Raw genomic sequence first — 17,286 nt, 5'->3', positions numbered from 1 at the left:
CCACCCAAAGATCTCTGTAGATGAGCAAAATGACAAGAAGCTCTACTCTGTTCTACTCTCTCCTTAAAATCTTATCAAATATGTAACGCTGGTCTGAGCCCCTGTCACCCAATTAATCCCACTGTTGTTGATGCACAGTATGAATTACTGTGAACACTTTTGTGAACGCCAGTAGCCTTACTTAGGTAAAGTGCCATTTTTCTAGTATCTAAACAATTAGAAATGTTACTTAAAAATCTTATTATATTGTCATTAGACACTGACTTCTTTTGGCCAATGTTATTTAAGAGACCTTAGGTTAGTATAAAAATTGGATGGATAGAAGAACTAAGCAAAGGGAAATTTAACAGCAAGGAAAGAAAATAAGCTGAAACAGTGGAAAGGAAAAGAGAAAAAATATCTGTATGAAAAAAAATTCTTGGTAGAGGGTTTTGTCTCATGTAAGATCTAACACACATTCTTATTGATGTGTATCATGTAGATAAGTTTTGAGAAGTGAGACTTCTTCACGGGTATGTTGTGGTTGTATCCAGTAATCCAAATATTCTTGGATTACTTTGAATATTATTACTAAGTAATAGTAACTTTGTCGGATAAAGATTTTTCTTGAAATTTGTCAGTTTGCCTCTTGAACTGTATCTAAATTAAATTATTTTGTGTGAACTGAAACTGTATTTTTCCTTTGGCCTTGCTGCTGCTTACTGCCTAAATCTGAAAAGATGTGATGGCCAATACCCGGAGCTCTTCTGCTCCTGAAGGGAAGTGTCAAATCAGGAGGGAGTGCTAGAGATACTGGATACTTAGAAATGTGAATTCTATTTCTGATTTGCAGAACGAAAGTCCTCAGGTTAAATAAGTGAGTTTCTGACCACATACTTTGAATTTTAATTGATAACGCTGAACTGAAAGCTTTTCCTGCTTAAAATACTTCTATTGATATAGTTGGTAAATATAATATTATAAGAACAGTTCATTTTTTATGTATTAGAATTACAACTTTGTGCAATTCATGTACATTCCAAAAGTATTGGTGGGCTTTTTTTTTTTGTGGTGGTTTGGAGTAAGTGCAAAAATTATAGAGGGGGTAACATTAGCAAAAGGATGTCAATTCCCATAATAGTCTAATGGAGAAAATGGGATCACTCGTTTATATTGTTGCTGTCTCTCGTGGGTGTTTGAAGTCTATCTCTCCATGACTCATCAATCTTTCAAAGCAAATAATGTTATTTCAGCCAAATCATAAAAGTAATACAATGCTTTATTAGTGTTTGAACCGTAAAAGGCCTTTTAATATTTTGTTGAGATGCGCATGGTAAATCTAGTATTATTTCATTGTAGAGCAAAGCAAGAGGTGCATTACATAGGATTACGGTTATGATTATTTTTACCAGTAATTTTATAACTGTATCTTTTGTTTGTGCTCCATGCATAGGGAGTTGGCCTTTCAGTCCATGGGCATTTCCGAGTTGCTACAGAAAAGACAGTTTTCGCAATGCCAGAAACAGCAATAGGTAAGTATTTCAAACAGATTATCACACGTTAAGGTGTTTATAGTTTCAGTGTTTGTGTAATCAGGATAAAATGTCTTTGACTGAAAGCAGTAATGAAAGAATTTTAAAAAGGAATCAGAGATGACCATATTTTCTATTAAATTAATAGAAACTTCTCTGTATTCTGGGAGGCTGAACACTGAGGTTCTTAACCTGGGTTTACTGTCTAGACTGACACAAAGACCACCAGGATACAATTCTTTCAAAATGGAAGTGGATCTGAGGAACTAGGTCTTTGCTACAAGTGTAGGCAGGTAAAGTGCGAAGATCCTAGTGCAAGGATGTCACCCAGCTTTACATCTGGAGGGCAGTATAAGTCAAACTAGCCATACCACAAGCTGATCTGCAATGTTAATGAGACAGATGTTGAAATTCCAGCTTTTCTTGTAGATTATTAAACGTAGACCCATTACAGTTGCATACAGATTGGGTGCAGGTGAGATCACAGTGTTGTCACTACTTTTTTTTTTTTTTTTTAATAGCTACATGTATCTGGTGTTTCTTAATGTTTGATCCTCCAGCTTCTTTGTCAGCTCTAAGATGTACAAAATAAAATATTGTGTCTCAGAGCTCTATGAAGATGGTGGTATGGCTCAAGAGAAGTCAGTCAGATTAAAGTGAACCCTCCTGTGAAATCATTTGTGTTTCCCTTCAAGCCAATCCTGGCACCAACCGGGTATCTCCATTGAGCCTATTATGGTCTGGCGTATATACTCCATTAATGCTTTCATCAATGTTCCAGTCTCTTCTCCCTGCTTATCAATGTTTATGAAGAGCACTTAAAACCTATAGCCTATTGTGCATTTGTCTCCTGCAAAATTTCTAGTTTCTACATCCTTCCAGGGCAAGGATGATTGTGGTTGTTCTGATCTCTATGTCCTCATGCAGGAGAATGAGGCTGGTCTGTAATATATGGCCCTGTTGAACGCATTTATTCAGAAATGAGAATCTTATCTGGTGGTTAAATAGTTCAAATGGCACCAGACATGGAGCCAGTAGGTTCAATCTTAGTTTCACTTTGAATAATTAGTTGTAAGGACTAGTGACCAGTATTTTCTTAAAAGAATTTCTGAACAATTACACAATATTAAAGGAAAGAAATAAGGTAAAAAAACCCCAACAAATAAGTTTGGGATTAGAAAAACAAAAAGTATTGTGGCTCTCCACATACGTTTTTCCAGCTGAAGGAAAATGGTAAATTAAATAGCTTAAGCACTGACACAACATGAATTTGCTAAACTCGTGAAGTTCATACTCAGTTGTACAAGAAAACCATTTGAAGGAAACATTTTTAACAGAGAGGTTCTTTAGCATATGAAATTACTCTAAAGTTATCTTGCTTGCTTGCTTCTTCAAAGGTAGTTTTAGATTAATAAAGATTATGTACTTTACATACATTTCTTGTGTTGACAAGGACTGACTGTGAAGACATGGAAAGACATGGAAAGGAAAAGCTTAAAAGTTGCTTAGTAAATAAAGTAATTAAAACCTTTTTAGGATCAATTAGATGTAAACCCACTGAAATCTGTTTGGATTTAGGGGCTTAGCTGTTTCGATCTGTGGTGTGTGTTTAAAATGTCTAGCTATCTAGATGTTTATAAATTGATTTTTTTCATATGTTCAGTTATTTCAGTAGGCATTACACCTTTTCTGTGAAATGAAAACAAAGCATTCATTCAGCTGCTACATTTTCACACAATTATTCTGCATTCATACACCACCATAAATAAAAGGATATAGATAGATACACCACTTTGCAAATAGAAATAAAAGATCCAGATTGTAGGAGTTTGAACTCAACAGAGATAAGATAAAGCACTGGGAAGTAGTTTAGGTGGAACAAAAGGTGAAAGTACGTTGTAAGAAGTGGGCTATAAGGTGATGTTCTAAAAACAGTGGACACTTTCTTATAAATCCCTCCAAGTTTTTAGCTTTCTGTAAGTCATTTACTAATAAATCTCTAACCACCTCTGCAAGTTAAGGTGGGAATGTAGAAGCAGCACCTTTACCTTGTGTTTGGAGACTGCGGGGAGTTTCACTGTAGTTATTACAGTGAAGCACGTTGCATCTGTCTCAGAGCGCAGACTGCAAGGCAGCATTACAAGCACAGGTTTTAGCCTGCTCAGCCCAGCAGACAGTCAGTTCTCCTCTTATTTAAGTAGGAATATGAGAAATAACTGGTAAACACTATCAAAAGGAAAAAAAAACCCAACAAACAAGTATTATGGAATATGGTAAGAGAAACCTAGTAGCAAGCAGAAACATATGGGAAGCATTATTGAGAGAATTAAGAGAAATACGTATAACAAGGAAAAGAGGAGTAAAATTGTAAGAAAAGACAACAGGGACCTTGGAAAGGATACACTAGAAGCTATAGTGGACTGCACTTATGCAACCAAGCGAGTTTAAAGTGGATTACTTACACCTTCACTAGTCCTGTGTGTAATTTCCCTAATAAATTAAAAAAACCTTAATTCAGTTTCATTTTATTCACCTCTAAAGCAACTTAGGCTAACCAGCTTCCCAGTTTATTTAGAACTAATTTCCCTGTGTATGGCCACATGGAAGGGCCCCATAGAACCCAACAGGTAAGTGGCTTTGCCTCTGGGAACGTGGAGCATGGGGAGGATGGTACTTCAGTGTTGGTATTTTAGTTACAGCAGAGAGAAGGGTTGTTGGCTGCTCTGGTCCTGGGGGATGGGGAGAATAACATAATTGCCTTTCTGCTTTGGAGGGCATTTTTAAGGAAGTTTCATTTTGAAGTGAAGGATTTTTTTTGCAGTAGTGGGATATCCAAGGGGAAACAGATGAATAGCAGCATAAAAGTAAATTACAATCTTGGCATCAACATTATAGATACGATGGCTCAAACTGAGAAGGTTTGCAGAGTAGACTATTCAGAAAGTGAGCACAGATGAAAAAGAAGATCAGTGATGAACTGATATTAATACAGCTCAGGGTTTTTAAAGGATGCCAACGAGATGTTCAGTGTTTTGGGAGAAGAGCTGTGTGTCTCAGGAATAAATCAGTTAATGGCAACATGCACATCAGTGGGAATGGGAATAGAATACTACAACTGGTAGGAAGTGGCTATTAAAAACAACTTCATGATGTATTAGAGGCTGCAGAACTAAGGGAGGACAGAGAGGAAACCAGAGGAGAAACTAAGATGGGTAAGAACATAAGGCAGCATTGAATTTTAAAGATTATCGAGAAGAGAAAAAACACTGAAGAGAAGCTGTCTGGAAAAAAACCTCCCCTCGATTCTATCCAAGGGGGAGGGATGTTCAGGCACCACTAATTTCCCACATCTTAAAATACTTGCAATAAAGTCTTTATATAATACATACTCTTTTGTGACTGAAAGCAACTAGTTGCGAGTGAAAAATTATCACCTTCTGTCAGAACCTCATTTAAACTCCTTATGTACATCTTAATCTTTCCAGCTACTATCTCTGCTTTTGGAAATGTTTTCTGAGTTTCTTATTGCTCATTTGTACCCTTTTTCATTTATTTTCATGTTTCATTTATTTATTCTCTCAAAGTGAAAAACAAAAAATCACACCTTTAATTTTTTCCAACTTTCAGTTTCATGAATGCACCATGGGTGATTATTTTGAAGTAGACGCAGGATACTGCTTTTCATTTCGATTTCTGAGCCTGATACAGCTAGATTTAGTTTTCTTAAGTATGTTAAAAGTTACAAAAAGTGTTTGAATTTATTGTGTAGCTGGTTAGCGTATATAACGGAATAAGGTAGATACTGACAAAGTTATTTTAAATATTTAAAGTCTGATAAAAGTAGCTATATTTTTCATTTACAACTGTTAAACGTCTTTTAAATTTTGTTCACAGCTTCGAATTTTAAAAAATTACCCTATTCTCTAGATTTTAAAAAAATATAAATGTAAGACAGTCACTGAATGGGAAAGTTATATAATTTTTTTGAATTGCAGGTTAGTCCTAGTCCCGTCAAAGAGCTGGGTATTAGGTCAGCATGTTGTGCCTCCACCTTGAGGAAGACACTGGCAATATTGTTGATCTGTTAAGAATTTCTCAGCCTCAAAATTTGTTCAAACGTCAGTGTGCAAGAGGCACTTCATCATTGTTTGGTATTTTTATAGTAATAACAAATTTCAGAGAAAAAGCAGCAGCCAGTTTGAGGTGGCACGGATTATTTCACAGTTCTTTGTGTCACCTCTGTTTTTTCTGAGAGCACATTTGATTCTTCAGGCTTCTAAAAATGTCTCAAGTTGCTGGCAAATAGAACGGACACTGTTGTTTGGTAGATATTTGTAAATTATGTGCCAGTGGAAAGAAGGCAGTTTGGAAGGTGTTCCAGATTTTTCTTTTATGAAGGGTTTTGGTGAAAGAGAAATGTCAAACTAAGTCAAGGAGAGACTTGGGCAAGAGAGCCGTACCTACATCAGGGAGATAAAGGCCAGACAAGAAAAAATAGGTGCTAAGTTACATCTGTGATTAGGACAAGTTCTTCTCCCTTCATGTTTTGGTTTTTGTTTTGTTCATTACAGGCCTTTTTCCTGATGTAGGTGGAGGATATTTCTTGCCAAGGCTATCAGGAAAGATGGGCTGTTTCCTGGCACTAACAGGTTTTCGGCTGAAAGGAAGAGATGTACTAAAAGCTGGCATTGCCACGCATTTTGTAGACTGTGAAAAGGTAAGTGCTAACCAGGGCTAGCAAGGGCACAGCCTGCGCTGTAACAACAAGTTTGAGTTGTATAGCATGCCAGTATACTTCTGTCAGCATGCAGAGGCACAATTACATTACATTAATAAACTGGCCATGCACTGTGAACAGGTTCTTTTTAAATCTAGTTAACACCCCATGAATATGTTCTTTATCAGTCTGTTGCTCATCACTGCAGACATCTTTAAATCCAGATGGTTCAACACTGGAAAGTGAACTCTAGCTCCATGTGTTGTTTACTTAATACCTCTTTAAGATCTGTGCAAAAGTTGTGGGGTGGTTTTTATATCCATATATACTATCTATTACTATTACCAGAGTAGTAATAATCCAAGAAGTACATTTTGTTTTACTTATTTTTCATTAAATCTTATTTTTAATAGCTACCTGCCTTAGAGAAGGACCTGATAGCATTGAAATCTCCTTCAACAGAAAATATTGCAGACTTACTGAACTCTTACCATGCGAAGGTAAGCCGATCAGTTGCTGAAATCAAGCAGAACTGTTAAACTTACGTAAATACAAATGCTTTTTTAATCCATGCTATTGATCATTTGTTTTATGGTTAAAAACTAATGGGTGTCCGAACTCTTAGCACTCTCTAAAATTCTAATTTGTAGCACTCATTCTGTAGCGGTCAAAATTAAAATTTAAATGCTTGATGCATTTGATGTAAATTTTAGCACTATTTTGATGCAGATCATCTGCAGTTCCAATTTGAAACCTGAATTTAAAGGCTCAAGTTGTGCCTTTAATTTCTGAAATATTTCATATGTTTGTAACCTTGAGATAATTGAAAGATGGAATAAGCACAGCAGTTATCCATAGGATAAGTAATAGCACGTACATTGTAGGGAAAGCACCTGAGGTCCTACAGCAGTATTTTAAGGGGAAGAAAGCTGCTACTTTCCCAGCAGACAAATCCATAGATCTCTGTTGTGATTTTGGACATGAATGTAACTCTGTCGAGAATACGTAATCAGTATTTGTATTAGCCGCATATAAAAATGGGCATGAGAACAAAACACTTTGGCTTTACAATTGCTTTATTCAGTGGTTAGTTTAGCTGTTTTGACGTGCACTGTAATCTTATTTCAAAAGAAAGGAAACTTCTGGAGTCAAGTCAGGATTCAATGTGTTCAGTCAATCTATAACTCCCCAGTTGTTTGGCTTTAAAATAAGCAGTGTCTACTCTTGTTATTTCTGGTTTGGAATGACTAAGTTTTTATATAAAGATTAATTAGAAAAATAAATGGTATGAGCTAATTTACATAGTAATACTGGCTATTTTGACAAACTGGAAAGCTATGAAATAGAAGTGATGATATGTTGCAGTCTAGCGCTTTACAAGGTGACACTGGGTGGAAAAGGAAGCTGTGTATTTTTAGATACCAGAGCTGAAATGACAGGGAACCTTTCTCAGCCTCAGCTGCTGTTACTGAAACATCTGCTTATGTCCTAAACCCTTGAATGCCAGAGGATATGAAACATTTGACAGCTTTTCCGCATAAGGACAACAGATCTTCTGCACTCTTTAGCTGTCTAAATAAAACTTTGTAAAATGACAGAGAAAAGATAAGGAAGAAAAATGCCTCTTTTTTTGATAGCTCTTTTAAAAAAATACCTACATACATGCCTGTATATTTTTTGAGGAAATAAAACCGTTGGGTTTTTGGGTTTTTTTTAAACATCCTCAGGTTTTTGAGTAGATTTATCTACACTGGCTTTCTTAGTGTATATTACAGAAACATACTGATAGAATAATAATGATTACTTGTGTACAAATATGCATACGTAGTAGCTCAGAGCAAGCACTGCATTATGAGGTGACATCTTTAACATTCACAGGATAAAGGGACACATTCATTTATACACACTGCAAAATAGTAATTCATTAAAAGTGTCAATGTTTTATGAATAATAAATGTTAATATATGTAACACAAGTAATTGAAATTTTTCAGTACTGATAAGCTTTCAGTCTAAAATAACCAAGTATTTGCTTTTTAAATAGAGCAAAGTTGATCAAGAAAAGGAGTTTGTACTTGATGAACACACAGAGAAGATCAACAGGTATTCAGCAATCTTTCTTATTTTTTTTAATTTTGGATAGAGAATATGAAGTTAAATCCAGTAACAGTACCAATGTTCCACAGATAAGGTGACAGAAATTACATTCAAGTTAATAATTTAAACTTTTTTGTCTTTAAGGAGCTTTATCTGAAGCTCATTAAATATTTCACTCATCAGTGTACTAAATATTGAACATATTTACATGATTCATACACCATTATATTAAACAACTACCGTTTGGCACATTAAAATGAAAATTTTCTATGGAAAGTAGATGGGGACTTGTGAGACTAATCATTCAGTTGGACATGAAATGTTACATAGCACATTTACACTCATTGATATAAGACCATATCTATGATTGGAAATTCTGTGTATCAGAAAGGGAAGGAGAAATAAATGAGAGCAATAAGAATCAGCTAAAACTCTTGAAAAAGGATGGCAGTAACTAAGTTTAGAGGTGAAAGATGTTGACACCAAACCAGTAGAATGGAGCCCATAGCTAAAGATTTGATGTGTTATAAAAATACAGATAAAACTGAGGGTAGTCATTAAAGTTTCTGGATAAATATTGGAGTTTGTGAGTGAGATTTATTGAAATGCTGGAGACTTGTAAAGGAAGAGGAGATGCCTGTCAAATGAGTTACTGAAAACTAAACAATTGCTAAGAAAAGCCAGATCAGCTGGTTACGCTTTCTAAATTCTGTTACTATCACTTCAGAGGGAAGAGGAAGCCTGAAGTATTTCATTCATTTATTAACTCATTTCTTTTAGTATTTTTTCAGCAAATAGTGTGGAAGAAATTGTTAAAAAATTAAAGCAAGATGGTTCTCCTTTTGCCGTTAAGCAGCTAGAGGTAATGTCCCAGAGATTATTTCTGGTTCTGTAATTTTTATCGCGGGGCAGACTTTAGTCACCTTATTAACATCACTAATGCTACACGACATTAGTAGGACACTAGGCCAAGATCCTCAGGTTTTCACATACAATCCTGTGGGATTGTCAGTAGTTCTACACAGACAAGAATCTTCCTCTGTAAAACCACACACTATGCATACCATCATATATTGCATAAAATTGCCATCTAATGAAAAAAAAAACCCTCCCTTTCCCTTCTCCCCTTCCCACGTTCAGGGGTTGTTGGTGATAAAGGTTCCTTTTATAGCTGCTCATTTTATTGCCAAGGATTGCAATAAAACAGTGCCAGAAGAACATTGTTCTTCCTCCATTCCAGATATCTCATTTGAGTAAACAGCAAGCAATTCATCATCACAAAGTGGTTTTTGATCTTTTTAATGCATTTCTGGGTGTTGGATTTAGTCACCACTCAAAAAAAAAGTACAGTAATACTACGCACTTAATACATACTTCAGCCTCAAAAGCAAGAAGCAATTTATCTTCATTTCTAAGTAATGTGTGTATTTTCTCATTTTCTTTTGAAGTGTCTGTATTCAGGTGCATTGTACAAGTTTGTCCTGGAGCTGTTAAATATTACTTACAATTGGATAGAACAAGCTTTGTTTGTACTTTAGTTACAGCTTACAGAAGAAATCCTGCTCTTGTAAGAAAATAAAACATACATCATCTTCAGGCTTTTGTTTGAGCAGAAGGAATATAATTTTATGATGTAGTATTAACATTAGGCATCCTGTCCCAGATACATGGATACATTTTGGGGTTTAGTTTTTAATTAAAGGTTTGACGTTTGGGGACTGCAACTGTCAAACAGTTTTTGAGAAAGGAAGTCTTAAAATTATCTTTGTGTCAACCAGTACACCTAGTACATTGCCAGAAGTTTAGCGTATGCATTATGGAAGCAAAACTCAGTGAGAGTTTTGCTTATATTACATTCAACTTATATTCAAGTTCCATTGAATAAAATGGGTTTGCAGCAAGTGGACAAGAGAGATTACAGGAATAAAGCTGGATGGTATCTCAGTAGTGTTGAATTCAAGCCTTCTGAAACTCTTAGCAGACCAGCAAGGGAGTGCTATTTCTGTCCTTACGTAGCTTTTCTATCATGTGTTGGCTAGATACACCTATTTTGTCAAAGCTTATCCAGAACCGTTGTTCCCTGTGTCTGAACAAATGCTTTGGTATCTCAGAAAGGTAAATGACAGGTATCCTCACCTATTGCACTGGAGATCTGAGAGCTATTTTGTTTATTTTTAAGTTAAAATCTCCCTCAGGGACCCTCGGCAGCTCATGTCAGAAGCTTTAATGGACCGTAGAGACAAAAGATGCAGCCACTGTTCCAGCTGTTATTCTTGTAAGGGACTCCACTGAGTCGGTGGAGTCAGTCACCCTCTGATAGTATCTAATTGGAATTCAGTTCTAGTGCAAATTCAGCTTGTAGCTTTCAGGATCATTATGTTGAAATGAAGACAGTCTCAAAGATACAGGAATAGATGTCAAATACGTCTGTGAAGACGTCTTTGCCTTTTAGTACCCCCACTTCTCCTTTTCAGGCTTGTTCCCTAGCACTGATCCCCTCCTCCTTCTTGTACAGGGAATTTATTTCTAGATACACTGGTGACTCATTTTTCTGCAATTACACCTACCCATTTTCTTTCCTCGTTCCTCTTCCTTCAGTCTGATTTATGGCAGTGCCTCCTCCACCTTCAGCCTCATTGATATGCCAAGGGAAGGAAGCTGCTGGATGCCCTAGACTAGTTGAGTGCAGTTTTCGGATATTCCCCATTTCGATGCTTTGGCCAGAAAGAATTTGCCATGACCATTTCACCTTTGGAGCCATCTGGTTGCACTGTGCATACCATTTAATCTGGCCTCGGTGAAGAATCTAAGCTTAATCTAGTGACAGAATGTGAAACACGAAGGTGAAAAGGTCCCGTTCAAAGGTAGAGCCAGCAAGAGCATATCACAGGAAAGGAAGAGTCCAGTTAAGAGTCACTATCCATCCAAGACCTACATGGTGATGTAATTAGAGGTATAGCTGGTTTCTTTATCTGCTGAAAGGCAGCTCATCATTAGAGAGCTTTACCCGAACTGAGGAGATGTCAACAGCTTGAGCCAGCATTAGCTCTTTCAAAACCAGCTTGTCTCTCAAGGCAAGTGGTCAACACGCAAATAACAGACTGACTTTTGCAATGCACTTGCCAATTCCATGTTTTCCAGCTTAACTAGGCAAAATGGGTCATTGCTGCGTCAGCTGGTGTCTGGAGAGGGATGAAGAGTAATTGGGAGCCAGGAAAAATGTTAATGTTGATGACCTGCCATTTCAGTCTGTGGGTCTAATGTCTGCCATGAAAATAACATAAAGAGGCAAATCTTACCATCTGCCGCTTTTCACTACTACTGAAACGCCCTAATCAACGGGAAACATGTATTGTACTGTGAGTACTACAGAGCTTTTAGCTGTGTTAAAAGGGAAAGCAGAGTCTTGTTTGAAGCAAGAAAACAAAGATCAACAACAACAAGGTTTAGCTCCTTTCCCCCACAACCCTGAAAGCTTTAAAACTCAGTTGTTTTCTTTCTTTCTCCTCACCTCCTCCTACTGTTTGCTGGCATGTTAATTGAAGGATAGTCATGAGAGCCAGATTCGCAGCATTTGTTTGGGTGCCTTAACAAAATCCTGTCACATAATATTTATAGCTCAGTCAAAAGGAGGGTAAGCCCTCCAGCCTTCCTACCAGCAGAGCAATGTAGGGCTAAATTACTGCAGTATCTTTTGATCCCAAACCAGAAACCTGGACAAATACACATTTATGTTTCATTTCTTTTAATATATTTCCTTCTTCCACAATTTTCTTCTTAATCTATTGTCTTGTCTTTGCAGATGATCCGAAAGCAACTACTAAAAGTTTGTGGCTAATCTCACTATGTTACCTTGCTGTTCTATTTTACCAAATAAAACTTAAATGCTGTACAGTACTAATATCAGCTACCGTATCAGTAATATTCAGGAGCAATTCAGACTATATATATATGATGTTAAAAAATTGAATATAATTCCTTCTAACACTCGCCTTCACTTCTCAAAATAACCTGTTTGGAAATGGCTTTCAAGCTGCATTAGATTTTCTGGCTAGTAGTAATTTGTTTATAAATGATGTGACCTTAGGAGTTTGAGGCTTTGCACAAGGGATGGCGCACAGCCCAGAGATATTCCTGATAGAAGTTCCTGCAAGTAAGTTCATTGAGGATGACAGCGCGGTGGGAGGGGGCAGGAGGAACAAGTATCACAGCAGTGTGCTCAGGGCCAAGAGTGCCATCATTTCTTTCACAAAGTCTAAAATGCAGAACAGACAGACTTGCAAATGTATCTGAATTGAAGAGAATAAAAATATTTGTTAATGTCTTCCCCAGACTCTTAATAAGATGTCACCTACCTCCTTAAAGATTACTCTCAGGCAGCTCAGAGAAGGAGCTTCCATGAGCTTGCAAGACGTACTCAGGATGGAATACAGACTGAGCCAAGCGTGTCTGGTGAGCGAGCAGTTCTTTCCATCAAACACTCACAATTTCTAAGTTTTAGTTTTCAGTATCTTCTTTTTGTATTTGTTAGGCAGTCACTTGCTTTTTTTTCCAGTTCCTTGTCCTTCCATGCAACTCGAAGGAGACTACGTTAACGATGGTCAGATGGGAGTGCTAGAGGACTTCTGTTAAGAAAACTACGATAATGTTACAATATAGAAAGTGAAGAGAAAGCAGGACTAGATGAGGACAGTACAAGTGGGATTTAACCAAATCTTGAGAACTTGCATTTCAAGCAGAAGTGGGACAGGAAAAGCCAGGATAAAAGAATCTGTCGTGTTACAGCCTTTTTTTTTTTTAATTTTTCAGAAAGGCCATGACTTCTATGAAGGAGTTCGAGCAGGTAAGCATGCACACCTGAAATGCTTCCCAAACTTAATAATACACAGGCTCACTGTTGTGTTGCATCTCTAGAGGTTAAGAACAGTGCAGCAGCAGCTGCCCAGAGAGCACGTCCCAGCTTGCTACTGGTTTTGTTTGTTGGACTCCCACATGGCCACAATTTATTACTTGTTCCACAGTGTGACACGTGTGTTGTTTCCTTTGGGCAACCTCAGTTTCCTAACATTATTTATCTGACTGGTAACCTAGTACTATGAAGGGGTTTCACCAGTTCATTGGGAAAGTTCAAAATGTATTTAATACTGACAGGAGCAAGTAGCTGTGTGTATCATTTGTGTGTCCAGATGGAGTGTTGCCACGGAGCTGGTTCAACCAGTTATAACATGGTTTAAGACTCAAAGTCAAAACCAACTATTTGCATAGAAGATTGTTAGAACAGAGACTACATTCACCCATGTCCAATATATATCTGTACACAGGTGTTTTACTATTAAAAAACTATATATGCAAACTTAATGTTAAATAATTCAGCATTTTATGGCATGGGTCAAGATAGGTAGTAGTAAAAGTAGAGCAGCAGCTCAGCAAGTTCATATAGGGGACAGACTCTGTCCTTGATTCTACTGCTGATTCACTGTGCAGTTTCTCAAACCCAATGTCACATCTGTTAGAAACTGTAGTAATTATTTATGTACTATTCAGCACAAGATGAAACAAAGCACAGGCATTTCCTTTTCCAAGGAGCTTACAGCACAAGATATTTGGATGAATAACATTTGGGGGTTGAGGGAACCTGCCTTTTAATTCACACAGTTTTATACGTGACTATGTATCATCACCTCCTCCTTACTTTTATATGTCTTTATAAAGTAGTTTAAAATCTACTTGAGTAGAGGATACTAGTTGGAGTGTTCACTACTAGTAATACTATATTTTATGTATACATATAAATGGTGTGAGAGATGCAAAGTTTGCACAGCATGGAAAAATACTCTGATTTTAATAATTCATCTTGGCACTTATTAGCAGAGACTCCTTTGAAGAATTTGCCATGCATGTTGAGAAGTGCATGGTTTTCATTGTGTTGGTAATGGGGACAAAGATAGCTTAAAATGAATATTCCTAGGATATTCCAAATCACCATGTAGAAATGTTATTCAGGAAGCCACAGACTCAAAGGCTGAGAGGCAGACGAACCCCAAACCAAATTCTCACTGTAATGCACAAGGTCATCAAACCATCTGGGGATGCAGTAGGGGACAAAAGTAAATCACTTGTCAGTGTGGCCAGTAAATTACACAAACTGCTTGTAAAGGAAGAAGTGGCAATAACAGCAGTTGAGAAGCTTTGACATAGAGTGACAGAGCAAAGTCTTAACTTTTAAAATTGTTTCTCTTGTTAAAGAGTGGTGCAGAGTCTCACTCAAGATCATTTTTGTAGTTAGATCTAATATCATAAAAATCATTATCCAACAATGTGCTGAGCATCCTTATTAATAGGAAGTAAGATTATTAAGCACTTCACAGGATCAAGCATTGTGAATAAAAATAAAAATTATAAACATTTTAACTGACTATTACCTTTTTCTTTATTAAAACATTACATTACAAGCATTTAAAAGCCAGCTGTTGACCCTGTCTACCACAAAGTAAAAATATAATCAGATTTTAGTTTTTAATGATTGTTTTTCAGCAGCAATGGCCGCAGATCAGGTTTTAATAATGGCTTTTATCTGCTTCAAACAATAACTTTAATAGGAATGCTAGGGAAGAAGTATGCTTAAAAGCTTTTAAAGCCTGCTTTGACATGAAGTCAACATTTCTTTTTTTCTTTTAGCCAGTTCTCTTTCAACCAGACTGAAAATCTGCTGGCAAACGGTCTTCCCTAGTTATGATTCTTGTGATTGGAGCTACTAAAGAAAAGCCAAAACCCTTAAGGCATAAAATACACAGATCATATTTAATGGTATTTCATCACCATTTTCCCATATAATAGTAAATGTGGTCTTTGGACACTTCAGATATCAATGTTTCACCTTGATTTATAGAATAATACATAAACTAAGAAATGCGTAGCTCTGGGTAATTTCCAATAATTTCATTTTAAAATTTCTGCTGCATAAGAAAAGTGGTCATTTTTGGAGTCAGTGCTCAAACACATCCAGATAGACCACAACCTCAACAGCCAAAGAGCACAGAAATCTGTTAAATGAGCCTCCTAACGACTTGTGCAGGGATGTACACCCCAACTGGAATTGTAAAGGCCTCCTACAGATTGTTCGTCCTACAAACACCTTATTTCTGTGTGGCTCCTCCCTCTCCCCTACTAAACAGGGGAGATGTTTGGGTGGGGGTTTTTTGGTGTGTTTTTGGTGTTTGTTTGTTTGTTTGTTTTTTTATGTAAACCACAAGAACAAACCCTTAATACAATGTCTGAGTTCAGATACTTTTGTCTTAATAAACTTCCCTTACCTTACTTGTGAAGCTTCAGAATTTTTGCTCCATTCTTGTAGTGATCAATATCTCAAGCTGGAGAAACACAAAATACACAGAAGTTACTACAGAAGAGGAATACTTTCATTACACTATTAGAAAACAAATACTTTAACTCAATACAAGGTTAAAGATTTCCTTTGAGAGACCATTACGAGCAGTTTATCCACCAGAGTAAAACTGACCACAAATCCAAACAGAAAGATTAATTTAATTACACAGCAGTGCCATAGAGTGAAGAATGACTGGGAATTACTACTGTATTTCAGAGTTGAAGCTGTAGTAGTAAACACACGGACTTTTGTTTTCTATCTATATAATGGGTTTCTTTTCAAAATCAGTGTTTTATTTGTATCAATGAGTCCATAGTCCTGTATTTGCAGGTAAACGAATGCAGGACCCAGATTCTCATTTCTCTTTGGAGATGCAAGCTAAGGGGTTGCAATACCTGTATGTCTTCAGCTACGGAAATATTAATTAGTGCCATTATAATTTGAACAGTATTTATTTTCTAGGTATTTTCCAAAAGTTGGTTAGAGAGGGAGAAGTTAAAAATAAGTTTCCAAGTCACATTTTTTACCACAGACTGCCATAAAGCTTTGTTTTGATAAGACACAGTTTTTAGGTAGGCGTTCTTTCCTCTGAACTTCAAATCTGACTCCTTTGCATGGCTGGTTCTAGTTTAGTCACCACAAATGCAGTCTGTTTAGGAAGACATGACCATTTACCAAAAAAAGTTATTCTTCAAAATATCTAGTCTCTGAGTGTCTTCTGTCCACTCACCCTTAGAACCATCCTGCTCCAAACTCTTTGTCAGAAAAGGAACAAGTTCTGTTCTCAGCAGAGGAACTAGGAGGTGTTTCCTCCCCTTCCTCTTTCATGTGCTGTGTGTGGTCAGGAGGTCTCCAGGACACCGGTGCATTGCCAGATCAGCTGCTGATAACCACACACCTGCAGGGAATGTGAGGAGGGGCGTTGGGTGATCAGTCTATCCTAGAGAGCCACAGTCACTACAGCTGCTTTTTTTAAAATTATTTAAAAAAAAAAAAAAAATCACATTTTTAATAGCATCTTTATGGGTTTTCTTGGAGCCAGAAAGGTGCTCGGAAGGACGCTCTGAAATTCTATTCACACTGGTAATTTTTACACACAAATAAGCTCTCTCTTGTCTTATTATTATTTGCTAGTGCAGCTGTTCTTGCTGACGTGCTGTCAACACTCCCGTAATACAAGGAATGCTTTCTGAGAATTTGTATTTTCTTGTTACACTTTTACACACAATTCATTCAGTGATGATTTGCTCTTCGGTGATTTATTTCCCAGGATACAGTGTAAAGGTTCTCCTTCCCTTCTACTCTGCCCTGGTGAGACCACACCTGGAATATTGTGTCCAGTTCTGGGCCCCTCAGTTCCAGAAGGACAGGGAACTGCTGGAGAGGGTCCAGCGTAGGGCAACAAAGATGATGAAGGGAGTGGAGCATCTCCCTTAGGAGGAAAGGCTGAGGGAGCTGGGGCTCTTTAGCTTGGAGGAGACTGAGGGGTGATCTCATTAATGTTTACAAATATATAAAGGGTGAGTGTCACGAGGATGGAGGCAGGCTCTTCACAGTGGCAAACAATGATAGGAC

The 17,286-nt window shown here is 37.1% G+C and overlaps 1 protein-coding gene and 1 long non-coding RNA gene across 4 annotated transcripts in view; one reads left to right on the top strand and one right to left on the bottom strand.

Moving 5' to 3' along the window:
- HIBCH (3-hydroxyisobutyryl-CoA hydrolase) overlaps nucleotides 1-17,286 on the top strand; it is a 37,633-nt gene that overhangs the window by 17,746 nt on the left and 2,601 nt on the right. For 2 of the 3 annotated variants that reach the window (XM_065840322.2, XM_065840319.2), the window contains exons 7-13: nucleotides 1,433-1,511; nucleotides 6,083-6,228; nucleotides 6,642-6,728; nucleotides 8,272-8,330; nucleotides 9,105-9,186; nucleotides 12,657-12,776; nucleotides 13,134-13,167. In XM_065840322.2, the coding sequence (XP_065696394.1) occupies nucleotides 1,433-1,511; nucleotides 6,083-6,228; nucleotides 6,642-6,728; nucleotides 8,272-8,330; nucleotides 9,105-9,186; nucleotides 12,657-12,776; nucleotides 13,134-13,167 (607 nt within the window). Of the gene's footprint in view, nucleotides 1-1,432; nucleotides 1,512-6,082; nucleotides 6,229-6,641; nucleotides 6,729-8,271; nucleotides 8,331-9,104; nucleotides 9,187-12,656; nucleotides 12,777-13,133; nucleotides 13,168-15,002; nucleotides 15,650-17,286 lie in introns of those variants that run through there. The other variant, XM_065840321.2, reaches the window with a different exon arrangement.
- On the bottom strand, nucleotides 12,770-16,655 carry LOC139828438 (uncharacterized). The gene is made up of 3 exons (XR_011740018.1): nucleotides 16,442-16,655; nucleotides 15,638-15,694; nucleotides 12,770-12,961 (listed from the first exon to the last, which is right to left on the bottom strand). It is a non-coding gene; the product is annotated as an uncharacterized lncRNA (long non-coding RNA).

Source organism: Patagioenas fasciata, chromosome 7 (assembly GCF_037038585.1).
Source record: "Patagioenas fasciata isolate bPatFas1 chromosome 7, bPatFas1.hap1, whole genome shotgun sequence".
Classification (NCBI taxonomy): domain Eukaryota; kingdom Metazoa; phylum Chordata; class Aves; order Columbiformes; family Columbidae; genus Patagioenas; species Patagioenas fasciata.
The sequence above is the reverse complement of the archived record's forward strand: the minus strand, read 5'-3'. Positions and strand labels throughout refer to the sequence as shown.